A 23,572-nucleotide genomic window follows, 5' to 3' on the forward strand; every position below is an offset into this window, starting at 1 on the left:
GATGGATAGAACAGACCGTATCTTAAGGTCCATCTAAACTTATGCCGGCGTGTAGAGTACAGACGCTGCACACCCAGCTAGCACGGTAAAAAGAGCAGTGTAGATGGTGAGACACAGCTTAGATGAGTAGAGTGCCCTATATGCCCGAGTCCTGCTAGAATATATGCCCTACAGCTCTCTACACACCCAAGCCATGCCTCCCATGTCTACACTGCTGTTTTTAGCAGTGTAATGTGCTACTGTCTCCCTGCTGCCTGAGCCTTTCCCCACCGCCTCCCCCTGCCGGAGCCTTTCACCGCTGTGGGTAGCTATGCTGTAGTTACAAGTGTGCCAGCAGCCTGCCTTTTACTGCAGGGTGTAGCCACATGTACCCTACGTGCCGCTGCAAGTATGGACAAGGTCTGAGAAATGTAATGCAGAAAGACCTGGCAAGGTTTAGACAACCTGAAAGTGAGGTCCTAGAGAGAGGTCTGAGCTGAAGGTGATGCTCAGGTTACACCCCGAGCGACAGGCAGGGATGGTGGTGTTGTCCACCTTGAAGGAGGTAGCAGGGAAGGCTTGGGAGGAAGGATTAAGAACTATTAAGGATTCCAGGAAACCTTTATTTGCATGCACTCTGCAGAACAGTCTTGTCTAAGCCAGCTCCTCAGCTGGCATAAATGCGCTGACATCAGTGGTGCTATGCCAACTTACAGCAGCTCAGGATCTGGCCCTATCAAACTCATGAGCACCGCATGTTTCTTGTGGCTGGCGGAAGCTGGGGCCGATGGGATAGCATAGCACTCTGAGCTGCGGGGCAGATGGGGTTCCAGCAAAAGGAGGCACAACTGCCACAAAGGACAATGGGCGCTGCACCTGCTTACGCCAGGGCTGAAGTTGCCCAAGAGGTTCAGGTCCACATATGACAAGAGGGGCTTGTCCCTCTTGGTCCACGTCTCCCATGCACGAAAAAGGATTTGGCCCATGGAAAGGACAGGGGTTAGTCTTTCCTGCTCCTTGGGAAGGGCTGGATTTGAGCATCCTAGAGGCACCTTTGCACTCCTGTCCCCTCTAGATCCCATAGTGTAACAAGAGCCAGGTTTATCTGTTTATTGTGTCTAGTTGTCCACCGCACAGCCACAGGTACATGCTTCCATTCATAAACAGACACGGGCTCTCTCTATACATTTGTTTTCATATCCCTTTTATATCATTTCTCACAGCCCCAAAACATAAAACTGACAAGCCCCAACATAACCAAGGCAAGACACCTGCATATGCCCACAAGCCCTACAGTGGAGCCTCACTGCTTGGCTAGCTGGCTTTGGCCTGAAGCATTCTGACCTCACCTCCTGCAGTGCCCCTCCGTTTACTACAGTGACCGACACCGGTGTACGGGAGACAAGAATCAGATACACGGAGCCTGATCCTGGCTTCCCCACTCATTTTACACCCCTGCTGCCTTCACGGGACACTCCTTACCCTGGTGCAAGCGAGAGCAGAATCTGCCCCTCAGGACAGGGACCTGGAGCCAGTCACTGGAACTAGCTGGTTATAACCAAGTGCTGGTAATGCCCAGGACCATACTTCTCCAAGCTAAAACGGGTTAATGGGCATGTCCAGCCCTTGGCTACATGCCCTCAATTCAACTATCTCTGCGCCGGTATCTCCGCTCCCCTGCAAATTGACTAACCTCGTTTTAATCTCATTCCTTGTTCTATTTAATTAGGGATGCTGAGCCTGAAGATCAAAAAGCTCTCTCTCAAATCTAATTTTCTCTTAGAAGTGAATTTAGCGCTGCACTGAGGGCCGTGATGGCTGGGATCTGATATCTAGCCACAGCACTAATACATCCTTCCTCCATGCTGCCACCTCAATCCTGACTACCAACATGACGGGTGAAGGGAGATCGGTCCCCAGGGGCCATTCAAGCCTTGGTGCCTGTTAACAAGAGAGCGGTTAAGTGTCAGTAGTGCCAGCGGCTTCTGTGATGTGGACACTTGACCATCGGGACTGAGACCCACCAGCCTTTGGAGACTAACTGTTGGATAACTGCCAAGATGGGGGTTCATTGACCAGGACACCCTGAAGGAGAGCTCCCCCGTCCTCATGCTCTTCCTCCAATTCAGTCAAATCAACACAAGGGCTAATGCTCAGTGCCCTGTCAGCCTGGGAGCGGCACAACCACCAACTCACCCCCGAGCTGCACTATTACCCTTTAATTTTACAAGCAAATCCCATTTCTCATCGTGTGCGACAGGCTCTCTGATAATCAGCCTCGCTGAGCAGCTAGGCCCTGAGGCAAGTCCCTCCATATGTTTCCACCACCGGCTTGGGATTGGGCTCATGTTGTATTTTCAGAAAGCTAAAACCTTCCAGATTCTGGCCTCGCTCCTTAGCGCTCCCTGGGAAGTGCCAGACTGGCCCAGATGGCCACCACCTGTCATGTTTCCTCATTTCAGTAGGAATGAGTAAAAGAGGATGTTTCGCCCACTCAGTCTCTCCATGTATGGCAGCTGTATCCAGTAGATGCCCCGTAGGATACACACAATATGTTATACACCCATCCACCCACTCAACACTGGTGACTAGAAATGGTGCAACCCAACATCTCTGGATTTGGATGGGGGCAGATGGTCTGGTCCTGACCCATCTCTGTTGATGTCCAGGGAACTGAGAAGCATTTGCTGTAAAGATAAGCATTTTTACAACATCCTTGGATTGGGCCCCAAAATGGTCACCCTGCTCCAATTTGATTCCTGTGCCTATCCAACAGGGAGCCGATCATTAATGATAAGTTACAGAGCATGTTCTGACTGGGCCTCTCAAAGCGCATGACGTTGTCCAACTCTTCCTCACAGCACCCCTGTGAAGTAGGTGGGATTAGCCAAATTTTACAGATGAGAACATGCCCATTTTACAGAATGGGTAAGTAATTTGCTTAAGGTCACCTGGCGAGTCTATGGCAGAGATGCTCAGCTATCCCAGAAATGGGCAAGGTACCAAACCCTAGACAGACAGACAGAACTAGGAAGACCACCCAGGAGTCCTGACAACCAGCTCCATAATGTAACCAGGAGATTGCATTGCCTACCTCCCTGATATGTACCTCTCTGCCATTTACCTCTCCGGCTTTCTAGTGCTTTTCACTCAGCCGTGCTCTGGAACAATTGTCCCCGGCATAATGTCTTTTACTGGTTAGTTGACTGCCAATCATATTTGCAAGATGCTGGACAGAAATCATAGCCTCCTACCAGCCCTATTTCCATTCACAGGGATTCTATCAAATGGGCTAGAATGTAGTTGTCAAAAGAAAGCTGCAGTGGTGGGTGGCGCGTTGCTAGTGCCACATCACCCTTCTCCAGAGTAATCTGAGCCTTAGGTAAAATCGCCTCTCTATTACGGTTAGTATGGTGCCAGGAATATTAAAACTGTATTTCATATAAACTGCAATGACAACAAAATTGAATATTTAGTGCAAGGATCCTGGGTGGATCTGTTATACACTGTAAATCTAAAAAAACTTCTCTGCATCTCAGCTGAGCAGCAAAACAATGTAACCATTGTAAAGACCAGATCCTCAGCTGGTGTAAATTGGCCTTGTTTCCCAACATCACTGGCTATGCTGATTTACACACCTGAGGATATGGTCCAAACAGTTCAGCTTATAGCCAGGGGTGGACGGGTGTGAGAGAGAAGACGAACAGGGCGGTTAGCCCTGGAAACACATCTTCCTCTTCCAAGTGCCGTCGCTGTAAAACAGGACCAAGCTGAACGAGCTTTTCTGATTTCACTCTTAATACGATGTCCTCAAAAGTGGAAAAAATAACCGACCAATGAGAAAGCAAAGTCACACTCCCAGCCTAGCACAACATCCAATCCAGCCTCTGCTAGGGCCATAATGCTGAATAGCAGCTGTAACGCCGGGTTAGCTCTGTCCTCCCCCTAGGGCCTCCTTCCTGATAACAGCATTGGCCAGAGGCGTGGAGGGGACTGGGAGGGAGAACTGGGACAATTAACAAAACAAACATAGTGCTGAAAAAAAACGTAATGCCCTCTGAGGGTGGGGTACCACCAGCTATGCTCATCTGCGGCACGTCGCTGATAAATGACTGCTCGGACTGAGCAGCAGCTGTCTAGATCTCTCTCAGCAGCTCAGGAGTCAAAGCCTTGAATCCCAAGAAGTTAAATATTTTAAAACCAGACTATTCTCAGCTCAACCTCGCTGGGCCCCAGGCTGATCACCCCAAGAGCGTACACAGCGGTTTAAATTTTAAGACAGCCCTTCCAGTTTGTAACACACACAAGATGGACCAAACCTTGCAGCCCTCCCTCAGGCAGGCAGAATTCTCCCAAGCCCCGGGAGATGTGAGCGTTCGCAATCCCCAAGGAGAGCAGCAGTTATTGCTCCCCACGATAGCTTAGGGTTTGGCCCCAGCGACAAAAGCTGAGGAAGGGCAAAATCCTGAAGCATCTTTGTTCAGTGCAACGTCCAGGTCCTAGAGACCTTGGTACGTGCTAATGCCAACTGTGCAGTAATCAGTGAAACAGTTTATTCATGCCCCACGTGGTTTCGGGCTTTACCGGCTTTTCACAGCCTTGCTAAGGAGAGAGGTGAGGAATCCAAATGTGCGAAGACTGATTGCAGGGAAGAGAGATTGCTGCAGGCTAAGGGCCAAGAGTTGCAAACATCTGGCTGCCCTCCTGTCTGGGAGCCTTTCGCTTAGGGGAACCCAAAGGTCCCATTCCTGGGGTGGGGGAGGTTCTCCTTTTCATTGCCAGGAGTATTGCATGGAATGTGCAGGCTGGCTGGCCAGACTCCGCTGGCAGGAGGCAATGCCCAGGGGTCTCAGGAGTGGTAATCTATGCTCCGGACACAGAGCAGGACGAGCCTGGCAGAGGGAAGGGGCTTCTGAGGCGATCACTCTGCACCACTTAACGAAGCCCCTCTCTGAAGTAGCAGGTCTGTGGTGTTGGCAGGGCTCTGTGCTCTCTGGATGCCTGATGGAGGGAGGCGAGCTACCGACTAGCGCAGCCTTGAGCTTTTTGTTCTTCCAACTGTGATGGCAGGTTATGTCCATCCTGCTGTGGAAACCCAGTGCTGAGGTCCACTCAGGCTCTGGCTTTATCAATGCGTACAGTCACTGGCCGCTCCGAACTCTGCTGCTAGTCGATATTTCAGTGCGAAAGAGTACACTCGGGCACCCGGTGACGAACTGTGGCTACCGCAATGTCTTTTAGCTTAGCTCCTCCTCTCACCCCCTCTTCCCAATGTGCATAGGAAATAGCCTACACGCCTCAAAGATTTAAGGCTGGCTGTTGTTCCAGCCTCTCATCACCCCGAGAGGTACCGACATCTCCATTATACAAGTGGGGGCACAGGGAGGCAAAGTGATTTGCCTGTAACTAGAGAGGGGATCAGTGGAAGAGCCATGACAAAAACCCATGAGTTCCTGGCTCCCCATCCTGTGCTCAGGCTGTTAACCACACCTCTCGGGCTAGACCATGCCTATTTTATCCACCTCTCTCTTCTCAGCTCCATTAGCTTGCCCATTCCTAATTGCCAGCCTCTGGGGAAAGGATTAATGGGATGGCAGAGCCACTTGTTGGTGCTTGTGCTGAACAATGATCCCTGATGTGCTGCACAGCTGCGAGAGGCAGGCCAGCCGTGTGACACTGACCATCTCACATCAAGGGGCTCCACTCGGGCGTTAATGGCTGTGATGGAGTACCCCAACCATTCCAGGAATTATGTCTTGAGTAGGGGAGAAGAGCCTCCAAAACCACTTTTGGTTTGGGAGGGGGAAGTGATAGCCCATGGATAACTTCAAGCTAATTAGCAGCTCCCCAATCTCTTATCTATTGCAGGGGCCCTGGAACAATTTTTGTAGTGGGGGGCATTGAACTACTAAACTGTAAACCCTGTGAACAATGGAAACCACCTTAAGCCAGGGGGTGTGGCTTGTTCCACCACCTCTGATCTATGGGGGAAGTAAATGTTGGGCCAGAGTTGTTGCCTCACTCGTCTGGAACGAGGAAGCCCTAGGGAGTAGTTGTGAAAGCTCATCTCCCCCTACAGTGACCTCCGCCAATGCACAGCTGCCATCCAAGTGCTTTCTAAAGATGGTGCTGCCAGGTTACAGCCAAAATCAGTTTGTGCCTCTCAGAGCAGCAAAGCTGACGCGGGTCCCCAATGATCGAAGTGGGGTTGCCCAGTCCTCCAATCAGTAACATGACCCTGATTTTCACCTTGTTTTACAATGCTCCCCCATGCGCTCCTGCAAGGCAGTCCCGGACATTCACAGCTGTGAGGAAAAGCAAACGCTGCTGCACGAAGACGCTCCCTTTGGAGAGGTGACAGAAGGTGAGCCGAAGAATGAAGAAGAGCCAGGCTGGGGACTGAGGGAAGGGAAAACCGCTCCTCTGCGTCTGGATGGGTGGAGAAGGAAGGATTTTGACAGTCCTCAAGGGAAACCCAAGGACGGTACTGGCTGCTGATCAATGTAGATGGGGGCGTATTTAAAAGTTAATCTGCACCACTAAGCAGGTCCAGGGGACACCGGGTAACGAACTGAGAGGTGAGTCCATCAGAGACGCTACATTTGGGGTCACCAGTGGCTACAGATGCCAATACTAAGATGCCACTGAGTTAAACAGAGCTGGGCGCAAAGGAAACACACGGTAGACAGGGCTTCCTGTGGTGGGATGGGCCCAGAATCTTTCCGTTCTTCATGGTGGCCCAGTCACACATGGCCCAATGGCCTCTAGCTTAATGAACACGATCCCCCTTTGGCCCTGTTCTCCCTGCCAGGGCCCCTCTCCTTACTCTGCCCAGCAAGGTTGTCTGTCTGTGGGTGTCAGCCCAGAGCTGGACACCACAGAGCACTCCATTCAGCTAATGGGGCAGCCTCAGGAGCCTGTCGCTTTAAATGGCCCGGCTGGGCGGTGGCCGTTTGCTGTCCAGGATCGCCCTCCAGTCCTCCGCCCATGAGTGGAGCCTCCTGCTGGGGGGCTGCAGCTGCAGGTGCTTATTGTGACAGGCTGTGAAGAGAACGTGCTCCCAGCTGGGGTTCGGCTCGGCTCCTGAAAGACAAGGAGAGCAAAGCAGCTCAGGGAGGGGCCTCCTAGCACCATCATGACCCTGCGGGGGGCTCTGGGCCAGGTACTAGGTCCATGTGCTGTTGTCACACTTCCAGCAGCCTGCGATCTCTTCAGAGATGAGCCCATACCCAAACACACCCCATCTAGCTCGGCACGGCCCTGGTCCTCTTTGCTGTGGTATCTGTACAACTCACAGTCACTAAGGGACTTCATCTTCACAGCCCTCGGGGAGGTAGGGAAGTGCGATCCCCAGGTCATGAGCAGAGGAGTGGAGGCACAGGGAGGATTAGGGACCTCTCTGTACAGTAAATTAGTCTGCACCAGTGGGGTGTCAATTCTAGGGCGCATTAGTGTGTCCCGTGAGGACCCTGCTGGTGTGCACTAACAATTCCCTAGTGCACAATAATGCTGTACTGTTTGAAACGGGACCATATCAGTGTGCACTAGGGAACTGTTAGTGCACACCAGCAGGGTCCGCACAGGCCAGTTAGTGAATGACAGGCTAGTGTGCACCTTGCAGGTGCAGACTAATGCACCATGTAGACAACCCCTAAGAGACTTGCCCAAGGTCCGATAGGGAGCCTGTGGTTGAACCAAGAACTGAACTTAGGTCTCCTGAGTCTCAGCCCAGTGTCCTACTCGCTAGACTTGCCCATCCACACTTTGGGGAGGCTCAGCTCTGAATCTGGATTTCTCTGCTAGACTCTCTCTCCACCCTGGGCTGACCCGGAACCAAACAGCCCTGGGCTGTAAGAAAATGTTGATCCAATCTCTGGCAGGCATCAGCAGTGCAAGGAGTTTTGGCAGCTCTTGCTCAATAATAACAGCTTGAAAAAACATTACAGCCAAGGTAGCTGGCAGCACAGCAGGTGCCCTCAAGCCCGACATGCACAAGATATTCAGCATCAGCCAAAAAGTTCCATAAAGAAGTAAACAAAACACACAGGCAGGGGAACAACCCCAAGCTACCTGCCCCAGGAGTACCATACGGTTACCTTTACTGCATCCAATCTCCCGTACCTGTTATATCTGGTCTATCGTCTATAAGCAGATCACCAGAGATCACAGTTTTATCTCGTGTTAGGACAATCTGCTCCAGAAATTCTTGGCCAAAATGCTTCTCCACCCAGGCATACTGGAAAGCAAGGGGGTGGCGCAGTTAGTGTGGCAGGTAGGGCAGGCTGGCTTCATCTGCAGCATGGCCTCAGCTCAGCTGAAAGGCAGCATCGAATAACAGCCACAGGTGCAGGGTGCTTGACATTGGCTTGCTAGCGAAAGACAAAGGTAAGGAACAACAGGAGGCTCTGGGGGCAGGGGTGGGAAGACACCCTGCCATGTACATTGTTAGAGTTTGGGCAAACCTCAGTGAAACCGCTGAGGGTAGCAGCCACTCTGGGTTTGGGATGAATGTAAGAAACAATAGAGGCCTCAGACCAAACCAAAGGCACTTGTCACTACATGTGAGGCCGCTCAAGGAGCTGAGCTAGGTGAGTGGAGGGTTTTTCGCTGGGTATTACCTGGTGGACCATAAAGGGATGTGCCTTTGGGAGAGAGAGAGAGAGAGAGAGAGAAGAACCAGTGAAGCAGAGAAAGAAGGCAGCAGACACAACTACAGAGGCACTGGCTGCGTGGCCCTGAGAAAAAGCTAAGAGGAGAGCTTTTGGGCTGAGTTGCTGGCTATAGAAAGGGGCTTGGAGCTGACAGCAAAGAAACTGTCTCCTGCTGTTTGATTCCTACTGTGTTATGGGGAACAGGACTTTGTATGTTCTTATAAACAGATACCTGACTCCAACATCATTTCCTCCTGATAGAAACAACCTGCAGGGTTCCTAACTGTAGCCAACCGCTGGGGCCAAAAGGGGTAACAATATTAATGGCCCAGAAAGGACCCTGATTTCCCTCCAACTTGCATCCAACATGGTTCCAGCTGTGGATCTCCTGTTTGTTCAGCTCACTCTCCACTTGCTAACACCCGAGAAATGCCTCATGCTTTAACCACTGATCATTTCCAGGATTGTGATGAAATGTAAAAACCAAGGTCCCATATGCTTATAATTACCATAGCATTTGTCTGCCGTAGCACCTTCCACCCAAGGAGTTCAGCACACTTCACAGACAGTAATTAGTTAAGGCCCCCAGTGCCTCCTGTGAGGTAGGCAAGAATCCATCCCCATTTTGCAGATGGGCAAACTGAGGTCAGCTGACTTCCTTACAGCAGCATAGCAAGTGAGGGGCAGAGCTAGGACTAGAATGCAGGCGTCCTGGTTCCCAGACCTGGGCATTTGCCACAAGGCTATTCCTACTCTCCTGTGTGGGTACTGAAGATACCAAGGATTAGCCCTTCCAACCGGCCCTTGGGTAATTGCTTTCTACCTATCTAAAGTTCCCCTGCAGTTTGGAGAGTATATACTGCACTTCCTGTCCAAAACTGTTACATAGTGTCACTGTGCTCTGTCAGACAGCTGCCATATTCCACCTCAGAGGTGGCTGCCCCATAGAGGTGAATGAAGTGGTTCTGGTATATTTAGCCTTTAGAGTGCTTTGGGATCATTTGGGAAGCACAAGACACAGGTGCTGACCTTGCAGTGTGATTGATCAGCTACTATTGAAGGGCTCTCCAGTTATTAGGTGTGGGGCTGGAGAAACACACTGGCCAGCAACAGATTTTATATTCCATGGGTGACACTTGTGCTTCGGTGCCCAGTGTGCCTGCCCCAGACCCAGGGCTAGCCCACCCACCCCCACTCCATTTCACAGAGCTCACTCATGGGTTACCTTCTCATACGCGCAGTAACGGTACTTCTTGATCGGGCTTGTGCAGATGAACACGTCAGTGCTGTCGGGAAAAGAGAGAAAGCGAGAGTGGGGAAACGCACCAATTTAATTCCCTTTCCAGATCTAAAAGCACCCTAGGATCCAAGACGAACCCCTAAATAGTCTGGTCGCTGCTAAACAGACACCAGGCCCTGACTGGAACTCGCCGCCATACACTGAATAGGGTTGCATGAAAAAGCATTTCTGGTGAGTGGGCACTGAGGTAACTAACACCGGCACACATCCAAGAGAGGGCACTAGGGAGGCAGACACCAGGAGGGCTCAGGTGCGACAGCTTGCTTAGCAAAATCTCTGCTGAAACTATGGCTCCTACTTCAGGATTAGGCAAAACCTGAAGTCAGACAGGTCCCAGAGAGGCCTAGATATTAGAACAGGAAATCTCCATTCAGATGATGTTTATGCTCACTGACACGGACGGAGGAAACCAATCTATGTTTTTACAGTGTGTGTGTGTGTGTGTGTGTGTGTGTGTGCGCGCATGCACACATGCACACATGTTTATTACTAATAAGAAGTGCCGTCTCTCCAGAGCTCTGCCAATGCAGCTCAATTCCCACCTAAAAGAAGTCCCAGAACTGGAACAGTAGAGGGGGCTGTAAATCAGATTAACAGCTGCACCTAACTATGTGAGGGCTTTGCAACAGACACTATAGTATCACATTCATTTTCACCCATCGGAATCTAAACCACCAGATCTCCAGCGGCAGAAGCCTACAGCACAAATTCCCTGCTGCACTTAGACCCCCTCCCATCCACAATTGTGAAGGTGTACTCACTTTTCCAATTTAGCCATTTGCTTCACGGCTTCCACAGCCCCTGGGATTGGATCCAGCTCAATGAAGAAATTCTTTGACTCCCATATGCTGATTGCTTTCTCCTGCAAGGGCAAACATCCTAGTTACTGTACAGTCCATCCTGCTCCTCTCCTCCCTGCCCTGAGTTGCCATGTGCATTTTTTCCCTCTGATGACCCTCCTCTTGGAAAGAAGATGGTAGGTGTTCGAAAGGCTGGCGGGGTCCGACAGCAGGTGTGAGAGAGGGTCCTGAACCAAAACTTGAATTCTCCCAAACCCTGCATCTGAGTCTCATGACCTAGGTCCATCTGAAGCAGATTAGCTTCCCAAATCTGCTGTACTACAGTGTTGTTCAGCATGGGGTGCTACGGGGACATTTTGTCTCCATGAAAGAATCTAAGGTAGTAACCAAAATGCCCCAATTGGGGCAAGGTGCTATGGAAGACAAGCTGCCCCTCTAACCTCAAGGGTCCCTCTAAAAAATACCAGTCAAGTGAGTTCCTGAGCAAGGCAAATTCAGCATGAGCCAGAGCCCCTGAGGGCAAGGGTCTGAGCACTTTGTTATAAAGCTGTCATGGAAAAGAGGGAGGCCGGCGGAATGCAACGTGTATATAGACTACATGGAGCAGAATCCTAGGACAAGGGAGACCGGAGACCGGGAGCTGCCTGTAATTTACACCTTGTAGCTGGATCTAGAGAACAGGGCATACCCTGTGCACCTGTAAGTCCTTGCACTGCCATAAATTGCTAGATTGTTAAGGAAAGCAGTCTTTTAGGGTCTCATGCTCAAAAACAAAAAGGTGGAAGGAGTGTGTTTCTGCACATCTAGTTTGTCTTTGCTGTGGGATTGCTTCTTTCAGACCCCACAGCCAGCCTCCCTGGATTTGATCAACTATTCAGAGGAAGAGGTTTGCACCACACTGATTGAAGATCACAGAATCACATCTGTTCTCAAGCTACTGATCCAGGCCAGGGGCTAGAAACATGTGAGCCAGGCCTAACTTAAAGAAAATTTCCCCTGATTAAAAATAACATTGTGATGGCCTGCGCATAGAGATCCCAGCTTGAGCACTGAGAGCCTTGGGCAATGGCAGCACGCTCAGCCCTAGCCAGAGGAAGCAGTTGTGAAACTGTGTGGCAACCCAACTGGACCAACCAAGAAGCAGCCTTGAAAGATTCTGAAGGTAGCTGTGTGATTAAGGATTTGTGAGGACACAGAGGGCCTTTGCTTCTTTGCTTTGGGCAGAATCAGAGAGGCAAAGGTAGCTTTAAGCCACTTTTGTGCTCTGGAGTATTTGGGGGTTGTCCAGGGGCTGCCTGGTTCTCCATGTAAGCTAGAGCAGCCTTAGGGCTGCTCTCACACTCTATTTGCCCTGACCTATGGGCCTTGGGAAGCAGAGAATACTGCAGTGCATGCCAGCCACACCCCTGGTTTCATCCTCACTGATGACCACTAATCTATACAGTCGCAGAATTGTTTTGCCTGGAGGTGGATACTTTGGTGGAGGGAAGAAATGGGACATTCTGGAGGTCTCACCCATAAGCAATTGGCTTAACAGGACAGGAGCAAGAGAAGGTTGAGTTCTGCTTAAGGGCTCAGTTGTGGCTTTGTCATAAACCCCAAGCACCAGGCAGTTCTGCTTCCCCTGGAGCAGATCAGAAGGCAAGGTGTGAATCTGGGCGTCACATTTTGCCTTCCATAATCCCCTTAGCTCTCAGGGAGAAGTACCGCGTGTCAGGCCTGCATAGGTGGTGGCAGAGCCAAGGGTTTGCCTCCGCACCATTCTGTCCACTCCCACTCTCTTGCATGGGGGATGTAATGGTCCAGCTTCCAGCACTGCTGCCTGAGATCTAGGTCTCTGATTCACAAGAGTACAGAGGAGCCTTAAGTCTTCTATACTCCCTTGCACAGCTGGGCCACAGTCTGGCCCTAAGCATTAATTGCTCAGTGCTGGAGAGCACCAAAGCAAAGTCCATCCACCTGTCAGATAAGTCACGCTGAATGTGGGAGGGCCAAATACACCCACTCAAACAGGCGGGAGGGAGCAGAACAGAAATCCCATCACTCTGCTGCCCCAGGGGAGCTGAAGGGCAGCAGAAGACTCAAGTAGCACCAGTGGTTTGGAAACAATCCTTCTTACACACCTTAGGGCATGCAACTCCTAGGGCTGCAATGCAGCCTGCTGAGAATTCCCCCATCCATGCGAAAAGAACAGTTACTGTAACAGGTTATTAAGCTAAAATAATGTACATCACAACTCAAACTACAGTGCATTATACCGGGGGGGGGGGGGAAACGTTTAAAAGCTATACATCATCGTTCTACAGCTGACATCCGAGAAGACCGGCACCGGTTTAGCAAAGCATTTGCACATGCGCTTAACTTTCTTCATGTGCTTAAGTGCTTTGCTGCACTGGGGATGCAGGAGCCGGCTCTGCTTCCAAAGTCAATAGGAGGTTTGCCACTATGTCAGTGGGAGCAGAGCTAAGCCTTTAGTGAGGCAAAACACCTGCCAGATCATCTCATGCCAGGTCAGGATTGTCCCTGTGCTCAGTGCTCTGATCAGTCTAGGTTTAAAAGTCGAAGGGCTGGAGATTCTACCGCTTCCTGGGGAGACTTGAAGCCTTTTCTTTGTTTCAAACACATTTTGTCATGTGCAAATACGATCTCTGAATTAAACTGTCAACTCCAACGTGAGATTGTAAGCTCTCTGGGGCACAGACCTAGTTTCTGCAGAACCAAATGCACTGACGCTGCCTAAAGAACAATATAAAGAGAGTGTCCTGCCTTTAGCTTTTAACTGGTAAAACAACCCAACATCATTTTTCAGAAGGATTTTAAGGTTGTTGTTTTAAATAAGCCCTGAAAGGAAATGATTTCAGCTATTTTGAAATGTCAGTTGCTTTGGTTTTCTTTCAACTAATCTGCTGCATCATGGTCAAGAGTGTTGTAGCTAGAGATGAAGGCAACTGTTGAAGGCAACGTTGCAGCATTTGCATTAAGCCATGCAGAATGGTCTCAACTGGAAATTGAAACTGGGGAAGAAAATCTGGACTATACTACTTTGGAATTTTTAAATAAATTGTTTGAATTGATCAAAATAGAAAGACAGCCTGCAGCAAGAATCTGCATTAAAATCCCCTTAATTTCAGGAGGGAAAAAAATCAACATTGAAAACCCAATATATACATTATCATCAATAATAATTATTTTAATTGTTAATAATTCTTATTTTGTAGCCTGTAGGAACCCCGACCAAGGATCGGGGCCCCACTCTGTCAGACGATGCACAGACAAATAAAGGCAATCACCCCAGGAGAGTTTACAGTCTGTGTGTCAGACAAATAATAAAGAATAACAATATAATGCGGGAGGGGGGAAGAGAATCCATTGACTCACACTTAGCTCAGATCTCAGCTGGCCATACTGCTCCGACACCCAGAAGCCCCTGCGATCCTCCAGGGCAACGTAGGGCTTCTCTGGGAACCTGGCCCTGAACTTCTTTAAAAATCCTCCTTCAAAGTCCGCCAGCACCCCATCCATGTCCACCAGGACGCGCAGCTGCCTGCACATGGCACTGCACGACCGGGCTCCGGAGCGGGGAGCCCTGCCCAGCCCCAGCGCTGTGAAGGGGCCGCAGTGCTTGGCGTGCAGGTGCACAAAGCGGCCCAGTAAAAGCATGGCCGAGCGGGGGATGGGGATGGGACATCATGACGGGCACGGCCGACCCTGGGTCCCGCGCACCCCCATCCTAGGCAAGCCGCGAGGCTCCATCTGCCCCCGCCCCAGGGCTACCGAGGGGAGCCGAATCCAACTCCGGGCTCTAGCGGCGGCGGGCGGATGATCCTGGCGCAGAATAAATTCCGCTCCCGCGGCCGCTAAGAGGAGGGGCCGGGATGCCCCTTCCTGCGCAGAGCGGGGCACAGCTGGCCAGCTGCGGGGGGCACAGCTGGGGCAAGGGAGAGCAACGCGGGGCACATCTGGCCCGCTGCAGGGGGCACAGCTGGGGCAAGGGAGCGCGCCCTGCAAAGAGCCGTTTGCTGCCCAGCCCCTCGCCCCGTCCCGGAGCAGGAGGGCCGGGGCAGCGGTCCTCGGCGAGCCTAGCTATCCCCCTTGGCCCTGCGGCAGCCCAACCCGGCAGTGTTCACCCCAGTTCCTCTTCCCATTGACAGGCGGTCGCAGGCGCCGCCTTAAAGCGGCACCAGCCCAGGGGTGAGCCGGGACTCGGCGTTAGGGGAGCCTGCGGCTTTAAGGCAGCTCCTGGAGCAACCCCCCTCCCTGCTCATATCGCAGCTCTCAGCTCGTTCTGCCTCCCCCAGCGCAGAGCCCCTTCCCCGCGCCCCTCTGGGCTCAGCGGAGACCTGCCACCAGGGCATGGCCGCTCTGGGGTCCTGTGCTCCAAAGAGTGGGGATAGCACTGGAGAAGTAAGGTGAGGGGCCCCATCCTACCTCCTGCTCCCTCGCCTTGCCCTCTAGTCACCCCTTCCTGCCTGGCCCCTGTTTTGCTTGGGCACATGCATGTGTTGTGTGTTCAGTGGTCTCTCATCAGGGGATAGCCGTGTCGGTCTGTATCCACAAAAACAGCAAGGAGTCCGGTGGCACCTTAAAAACTAACCAATTTATTTGGGCATAAGTTTTCATTGGGCTTATGCCCAAATTAATTGGTTAGTCTTTAAGGTGCCACCGGACTCCTTGTTGTTTTAGTGGTGTCTCGGTAACTCAGGCAATGATTTTTGGAAATAGAGCCTTAAAGTGAAAAGTCTCATTGCTATCTTTAGCAAGCCCTAGTGATGCCTGGGGCTGGCCTCTTGTCAGACCCCACAAAGTAAACTGGGCTGGCATTTAGTCAGTGTTTCGATGGGAGACCTCTAAAGAAACCCCTGAGGTGCAAGATGGGATCCAGACCTGAGCATAGGCCGCAGGTTTGTATAGTTTTTGATGGTGCCCAAAATGGTGGTGCCCGCCCCCGCTCTGTAAGCCAATATAAAATGAAGCTACAACACATTGGCACCACAAGATTACAAGGGTCAATTAAAAGTGGAAAGTCAGAAGCAGCACTTGCCTGCTTCAATATACGGTATTATATTTTGTTGCACCTGTTGTGACAAAGTGGGAATGTTCTTAACGTTTTCTCTGAATACTGTGTGGGTGCCTCAGTTTCCCTTGCAAGGTGCCAACTGAAGATGTTGGGGACAAAGGGATCGGGTGGCCTCCTTGTCCAGAAGAGGAAGTGTCAGTTTGGAGTTGGCTGGGGAAATGGAGAGAGGCCCAGAACTTGAGTCTGGGCTTCCCACCGTGCAAGATTCTTTTTCTGTACCTACAAGCCCTGTTTTAGACTGTGATCCTGTCGTCTAATAAACCTTCTGTTTTACCGGCTGGCTGAGAGTCACGTCTGACTGCAGAGTTGGGGTGCAGGGACTTCTGATTGCCCCAGGACCTGCCTGGGCACACTAGCTGGAGAAAGCGCACAGTGTGGAAGGGCATGCTGAATGCTCTGAGGTCAGACCCAGGAAGGGGTAAGCTTCTTGCCCTGGAGACAGTATGCTCAGAGAGAGGAGGCTCCCCCAGAGTCCTGACTGGCTTTGTATGAGTAGTTCCAGAGCATCCCAGCATCCCCTTCCACACCATGCACTTCCCGGAAGTCTGCACAGGCACTGACACTCCCTCCTCTGGCCTTTGTCTCTTTTCCAGGCGTTAGGAGGCCACGTAATCTCTTTGTTCTCCAACACCTTCAGAGGGCACCTTGCAGGAGAGTGCCCCAGGCCATCAGTTGCCCGGAGACAGGGTTTCGGCCATTTTCTGTGCAGATGGCATCACACTGGCACTCTAGGGCCCTACAACAATCACACACCCTTATCCCACCATCTAGATCCTTGAGAAATGCATAGGGGAAACTGAGGCACCCACACAGTATTCAGAGAAAACATTCAGAACTTTCCCACTTTGTAACACCTGTATACGACTAGTTATCTACTTTAAAGGGTGGAAAATAATCAAGTATTATGCTAAACACAATGATACTCCAAAGTGACCACCAAATTTAAGTTGCACGTTTTTCCCCAAGTGAGGGCTCTGGGGTGGGGCTGGGGATGAGGGGTTCACAGTGCAGGAGGGTGCTCAGGGTTGGGGTGCTGGGGCGCAGGCTCTGGGGTGGGACAGGGCTGAGGATAAGGAACTTGAGGTGCAGACAGGCTACCCCAGGGCTAGGGCCAGAGAGGACTCCCCCCCCTTACTGACAGCAGCAAGCTCCAAGGGAGGGACCCCTCCTCTCCCCCCTCACCCCTCAGCAGCATACTCACTGCACCATGGTCACTGCACATGCTCCTAGGGACTCTCTCAGGTCCAGAAAGCCCACTCGCCTCCCCTATAGTGAGTACTGGGGGTTGGGAGGGTTGCCATCACGTGTGGCCTCCCCTGCTGCTGCCCCTCACCATAGCCTCACTGGGGATCGGGGATGGAACTGCCCCTTGCCCAGCGTGGGGCAGGAGTGGGGACTGCAGGATGGTGGCTTGGGGAGGGTTGGGTGTCACAAAATTCACTCAAGCCCCGGCTGCTCAGGTCTAGGAATCTCTCCTCCTCCCCCATCTCCCCTGTGGTAGGTGGGTGGGTGCTGTGGGGCGGGGGGAACTGCCAGCACATGTGGCTTCCTTCCTCCCCTGCTGCAGCCTGCTGCCCCTCACCCTTGCCTCACTGGGGATGGGGCTGCCCCTTCCCCAGCATTGGGCAGGAGTGGGGGCTGCGGGGGGAGAGAGTGGATCACAGGGTCAAACCTCACCGAAGCCCCAGCAGCTGCTCAGGTGAGTGAGGTCCACCTCGAGCCCATATAACCTGCCACCCCTAGACCTGAGTTTTCGCAAAGTCTGGAGATGTTTGGATCCAGGTTGATGGTCAGGCTCAAAACTTATTCTTCAGCATTTTCTATTTGATGCTTCTTGGTCTAATTACAGGTACCAAAAGCCTCACACCTCTGAATTGGTCTCTCATCTCCTGCCTTGCATGGGGGCAGACCCAATGTAGTACTCAAAGGGGAATGTCAGGGTTAGATTTACTTGTGCCCTGTCTCTTTAAGGCTTGAAGGTCTGCTGAGCTGAGGGGATCAAAAGCTGCAATGAGACTTGTGCATTTAATACTGTTTAATAAAACTCTAATTTTAAAACTGCCCCTAATCTGAGATTTAGTATTTGGTGAGCACAAGCAGAAAAGGCTGAATTGCAATGAACTGACCCCCTTGCCAGAGGAACCTACCTACAAGCTGCTGTACACTGTTCCAGGAAAAGCTGCCAGGGGAAATTTAATTGTTTGCAAGCACTATGGCTGGGAGAGACTTGGAGCAGTGGTTTTCAGCCTGTGGTCTGTGGATCACTGAGGGTGCCCAGACTATGTCTAAGGGGTCCGTAAAAGATTGTTGTTACCATAGAACTGTGGTTTTCAACCAGTGGGCCACACACCGCTGGGGCTCCGGTCTGCAGACTATGTCTAAGGGTACGTCCACACTACTCGCCAGATCTGTGGGTAGCAATCGATCTATTGGGAATTCATAGATTCATAGATTCTAGAGTCAGAAGGGACCAATGTGATCATCTAGTCCGACCCCCTGCACAAAGCAGGCCACAGAACCTTACCCATCCACTTCTATAACAAACCCCTAACCTATGCCTGAGGTATTGAAGTCTTCAAATTGTGGTTTGAAGACCTCAAGCTGCAGAGAATCCACTAGACACGATAAATCAATCCTGAACATTCTGCCATTGATTCCCGAACTCCACCAGGGCTAGAGGCGGAAGAGGAGTCGACGGGGGAGCTGCGGGGAGCTGCGGCTGTCGATCCTGCGCCATGAGGATGGGAGGTAAGTCAGTCTAAGATACGTCGACTTCAGCTACGCTATTCCCGTAGCTGAAGTTGTGTATCTTAGATCAATCTCGCCCCCGAGTGTAGACCAGGCCTAAGATTTCCAAGGGGTCTGCACCTCCATTTTAAATTGTTTAGGGGTCCGCAAATGAAAAAAAGTTGAAAACCATTGACTTAGAGGACCTGCACATGGAGGTAGGAGGTACCAGCTGAAGGATGAGCATTTAAGAGAAATCTATGACTCTCTGGGCATTTCTGGGACAAGTTGCAGTGAAACTGGAGCTAAAAGCCATTTTGCTTTAATCAAATATATAAGATGCCACTTAAATGGACAGGAAGAGTTGGAAGATTATGGATTGTCTACTTTGCTTGTATTAAAAGATAAGATTTTACACCTTATTGCTATAGCAAAAGAGCAAATGGAAACGTCACCAGAGTTCCACCAGCTAACGCAGTTACAACAGAATGATTTGAGCTTGTATCAATAGGCCTCTTGCATCCACAGAGAAGCAAATCTTAATCGTAGTGGATCACGTCATGAGGTTTGTTCAAGCCTTCCCTACCACCGCTAACAAGCCAGGAAGGACTGTGGCAGACAAAATCTTCAGTGACTTAGTTTTAAAAGGAGTCATCATGACCTAGAAGCGGAGTTCGAAATAATTTATTCATAAGGTTATAGAACTACTGTAATATTGAAACACCTCATACAACCCCATACCACCCACAGGGTAGTGAGCAGGTAGAAAGGCGGAAACAAACTCTGCTGGCCACATTGAGAACCTTGCAAGAGAAAAATAGTCAAACTGAAAGGATTCTCTTAGTAAAGTAATTTATGCCTATCACTTTACCAGAAATTAAGCTATAGGGGTCTTATCATTCTATTAATTGTATGGATGATCACCATGTTTGCTCATTGACATCACATTTGGTCTACCTATAAACTCTGAATCTGCTCCAGGGGACTAGAAAGATTATGTTGAGAAATGGAAACAACAGATGAATGAATTTTATGAAATGGCATCAAAATTTAAAAAAAAAATCTGCTGCTCATGAAAAGAATCATTATAATTATCAGAAAAGAAATGGCACTGCCCCCTTCCCAGGTGACAGAGTACTTGTCAGGAATCTTTCAGAAAGAGGAGAAATTAAAATCCTGCTGGGAAGATTAAATTTATGTTGTTCTTGAAAGGAAAAGGGATAGTTTAGTCTATGAAGGAAACGAAGAAGATGGAAAAGGAGGTATTAGAGTTCTTCACTGTAATCTTTTATTTCCCTGTGGGCTTCTTACCTGTGAACATAACACCCCCCTCTAAACCACCACAGCAGAAGACACAGAGAATAAGGCAAACTAATGCAATAAAAGATCAAAATAAGGACAAGAATTTAGACTCCAATGATTCTGATAGTGAGAATGAAAATGAATCTCATTATGTGATGGTACCTGCCAGCTGCTGCCCATGGCACAGAGGCTGTGACTGCAGAGGCAGAAGCATTTTATCCATGTCGGGTAAATGAGAATGTTATTGATCCTGTCAATGTGAAAACTGCTGATGAGACTGATGTGACATTTCCACCAGGCACTGAAAGACATGTATCCCAAACCATACCCATGGAACCTGAAACAAGTAGAGCACAAGAAGACAGATCACCAGGACAATCCACTGACATATGAGGTTGTCCAACTAGAGAGAGAACTGCCCCACAGACACTGAATGGCTTAACAATGTCTAAAACCAACTACTGGGTTGGTGAATGCGCCCTGGGGTTGTCCTCATGTTTGTCAGATGCCATTCTGAGTGCCTACTCCTATACCTTATTCTACATTCTACCCAAGTCTGATGCAATATTTGTAATAGTGACTTATGGTATGGCTATTGTTCTAAATTAAGTGTTTTATAGTTCTGGGTAGTTTGTTAGTATGTTAATTTAGTAGATGCTTTTCTAAATAGCTTGCCACATGCCCAGTGACTTGGAGATACCTGGTTATCCCATTGATCATATAGGAACTGTTATTTCCATAAAATAGGAATATTTTTGGTAATTTAAGCTGTTCAGAACTGGCTGTTCTGTTGGATAGCAAACTTCCAATTGCTGCAGAAACTTTCTACTTAATGTGGAATAAACTGAAGAGAGATGCAGAAGTTTCCACCATAAGCACCTGAATTCGTGAAAGAGGAGCAACCTAACATTTAGTTGGGAATGACAATTATGAGCTTAGAGAGACAAGGCGGGTGAGATAGTATCTTTTATTGGACCAACTTCTGTTGGTGGGAGAGAGGAGCTTACACAAAGCTCTTCTTCTGTGTGTAAGCTCAAAAGCTTCTCTCTCTCACCAACAGAAGTTGATCCAAAGAAAGATATTACCCACCTACCTTATCTCTCTAATATTCTGGGACCAACATGGCTATAACAACACTGCGTATACAGTGATGAACTTGTGGAACTCATGGATTACTGCTAATAAGTCAAATGAATGGGCTGCATGTTATATTTTGTAAATAGGACTGTTGGGATAACATTACAGATATGAGTGGGGAGAGTAGTACTCAAAGGGAAATGTCAGGGTTAAATTTACCTGTGTCCTGTCCCTTTAAGGATTGAAGGTCTGCTGAGGGGGTTGAAGAAGAAAAGCTGTGTATGCTCTCCAGAAGAACTTAGCAGCAATGGGCCTTGTGTGAGCTGTGTTTGTTTGTTTTGATACTAAGTTTAATAAAATTCCAGTCTTAAAACTGTTCCTGGCCTGGGAGTGTAACATCAACACCTAATTGTCCGGAGCTTGTTTGTGCAGGGTCTACTCTCCACTGCAAATCTATCCTTTATTTTTGTTCCCTCTTACAATACTAATCAAAAGTAGTAAATACATCCCATTATTACTATGTGTTTACAACTTTTGTCCCACTCACCACATGACTTACGGGGGCAGTCGTTAACTACAAAAATAAAGCTTTTTTGCCCTTTTAAAATGTGTTAAATATAAATTGATATGTGTAGGGTACACTTGGCTGTATGGACTAAACAGATAGTCATACAGTTTTAGGGGGATGGAAATGCCCACTTTGTGGCTACTGTGAACACTACCATAAATCAGGTGGAGGGACAGAGGCTTAAACCGCATACCGTTACTCTGGGCTATTGCAATAACGGTAGAGCAGTTGTCTGTAAAATCTCAGCCTGACAAAGTCTGTGATTCTTTTAAATCAATTTTTCAGTTCTGACCTAAGGATGTCAGCCTTTAGAAAAGCTTCCATTCCAGGAACCTCTTTTAGTCAGCATGAAGGATCCATGTGGGACTGGGTAGTAATGAGCCCTAGGGTTTTTCAGGTCTAAATCCCCTGTTTGAAATAGATCAGGTCAACAGTGACCAAAAGATATTGCCAACGGATGATTCGTGGCTCTCATTCTAGTTCTGGAGGACAAGTATCTAGATAATTAACACCACAACTGGCACTCTTATTATCAATCTCAGCAGGAAGGCCAAGTGTTGAAAGGGCAAAGTGATTTAATAACCTTTTTATCTCTAGAGGAGGTTCATGCAGTCAAGGATGAGGCACGGTGGTGGTGGTTGTGGGGGAAAGGCTTGCACAACTGATCTCTCCTGTGGACAGAAAACTTCAGTCGTGAGGACTGTTGAGCTAACACCTTTTGCCAGTGCTAAACTCCCACAAAAATATATTATAAAAAGCATGAGGGATGAACTGCTAACAGCTGCAGTTGCCATCTCTAACTGACAAATGTAGAACGATATCACTCTTCACATAGTTTCGCTTATTGGAATGGTCTGTGACAACGACAGACAGTTGAGAGGGTTCGACACATTCCACCACCTACAGACATGGGTATATTCAGACTTGGCCACAGTACAGTACTGGAGCCTTCAGAATGCCATCTGTCAGGCAGAAAGGATCTGCCCATGTTGCTCAATGAAGCTTGCCCTGCAGCACTGGAAATTTCCTGAGCATCAGGTGGGTTTATCTGCTCCTAACCCATAGGTAAAGACTAAATTTCATAATAATGATAACATAACACCTGTTAACAGGAGCAGAATTATGGGGAGTCCAAGGGCAGTCATCAGTAGTCCATGATGCTGATTTTGTTCAACTCATTATTAAGAGTTCATTCCTAGAATGTGAGATGCCCAAAGATGGACCAGGTATCTGCTGATGTTTTCAAAGATCTGGGAACAGCAAGAGGAGACTGTCACCAGACACACTGGTGTCTTTGCTCTCAGTGTCTGTGTGTGTGTGTGTAAAAGAGAAGAGATTTTTCAGTGGATTGTAATCTAGGTAAAACCCAACATACTGTATCAAACATATTATATGAGCCTCACTTTCTTATATTTTAAATATTTGTAATAATTTGTTGCATTCTAAGATCCTTTGGGATGCAATGATGTATAAACATGTAAACTCTTATTGTTCTGTTATGTAAATGTTTACAAGATGATATTTAGGTAGGAGGGAAGAAATATTAGTTAGTGATGGTAAAAAGCATTACATCTTCACTTTCTCTCCCAAAGAGAATTCTTATGCAATGAGTTCTGAAGAGATTTTCTTTTTTTTTTTAACTAGCAGAGAGATGTACAGAAGCAGAAGATGGATACTACACCAAGAGGAGGTTGATGTGTTAGGCAGAAGTGCTGACAAACATGTATACAGTACACCATAAAAGATGTGTGCATCAGTAGCACATGAGCAAAGATCAATACAGGGAGAAGACACTTAGAAGGCTGAAATTGTTAAAGGTGGGAGTATGAGTCTTATTGATTAGGCCACTGCTGGAGATGGGAAAAGGGGAGAGATTTCTACTGATGGCATTAATAATACTTTTCAGTTCCATAGCATATTTCATCTGTGGATCCTAAAATACTTTTCAAAGCAGGGTATTATTATCCCTATTTTACAAATAGGGCAAATGAGGTGCACAGATATTAAGTGACTTGCCCAAAGTCATAGACTAAGTCAATAGCATAGAAGGGAACAGAACTCCTGACTCCCAAGCTCCTGTTCTAATCACTT

General features: G+C 49.0%; 1 protein-coding gene and 1 long non-coding RNA gene across 3 annotated transcripts; one reads left to right on the forward strand and one right to left on the reverse strand.

Annotated features, from left to right (window-relative positions):
* Positions 1-1,074: 1,074 nt before the first annotated feature.
* On the reverse strand, positions 1,075-14,390 carry NT5M (5',3'-nucleotidase, mitochondrial). Of its 2 annotated transcripts, XM_050966605.1 has the most exons (5): positions 14,109-14,390; positions 10,692-10,792; positions 9,856-9,916; positions 8,101-8,215; positions 1,075-7,062 (listed from the first exon to the last, which is right to left on the reverse strand). In XM_050966605.1, the coding sequence occupies exons 1-5, from the start codon at positions 14,388-14,390 to the stop codon at positions 6,905-6,907; spliced, it is 717 nt and encodes a 238-aa protein (XP_050822562.1). In that variant the 3' UTR covers positions 1,075-6,904. The 2 variants fall into 2 exon arrangements, with proteins under 2 accessions (XP_050822562.1, XP_050822563.1); XM_050966606.1 differs by lacking the exon at positions 8,101-8,215.
* A 663-nt stretch (positions 14,391-15,053) lies between these two features.
* Positions 15,054-21,430, forward strand: LOC127057659 (uncharacterized). The gene is made up of 3 exons (XR_007776144.1): positions 15,054-15,139; positions 18,401-18,555; positions 20,135-21,430. It is a non-coding gene; the product is annotated as an uncharacterized LOC127057659 (long non-coding RNA).
* The last annotated feature ends 2,142 nt before the right edge of the window (positions 21,431-23,572 follow it).

The sequence above is a fragment of the Gopherus flavomarginatus genome, chromosome 9 (genome assembly GCF_025201925.1).
Source record: "Gopherus flavomarginatus isolate rGopFla2 chromosome 9, rGopFla2.mat.asm, whole genome shotgun sequence".
In the NCBI taxonomy this organism is placed as follows: domain Eukaryota; kingdom Metazoa; phylum Chordata; order Testudines; family Testudinidae; genus Gopherus; species Gopherus flavomarginatus.

Excerpts from the sequence above, each read along its gene's own strand:
- NT5M (XM_050966605.1), bottom strand. The coding sequence starts at position 14,390 with ATGCTTTTACTGGGCCGCTTTGTGCACCTGCACGCCAAGCACTGCGGC. Across the intron at positions 10,793-14,108 it reads AGCTGAGATCTGAGCTAAGT|GAGAAAGCAATCAGCATATG; the intron begins GTGAGTCAATGG and ends TTGCCCTTGCAG. Across the intron at positions 9,917-10,691 it reads CAAATGGCTAAATTGGAAAA|CACTGACGTGTTCATCTGCA; the intron begins GTGAGTACACCT and ends TTTTCCCGACAG.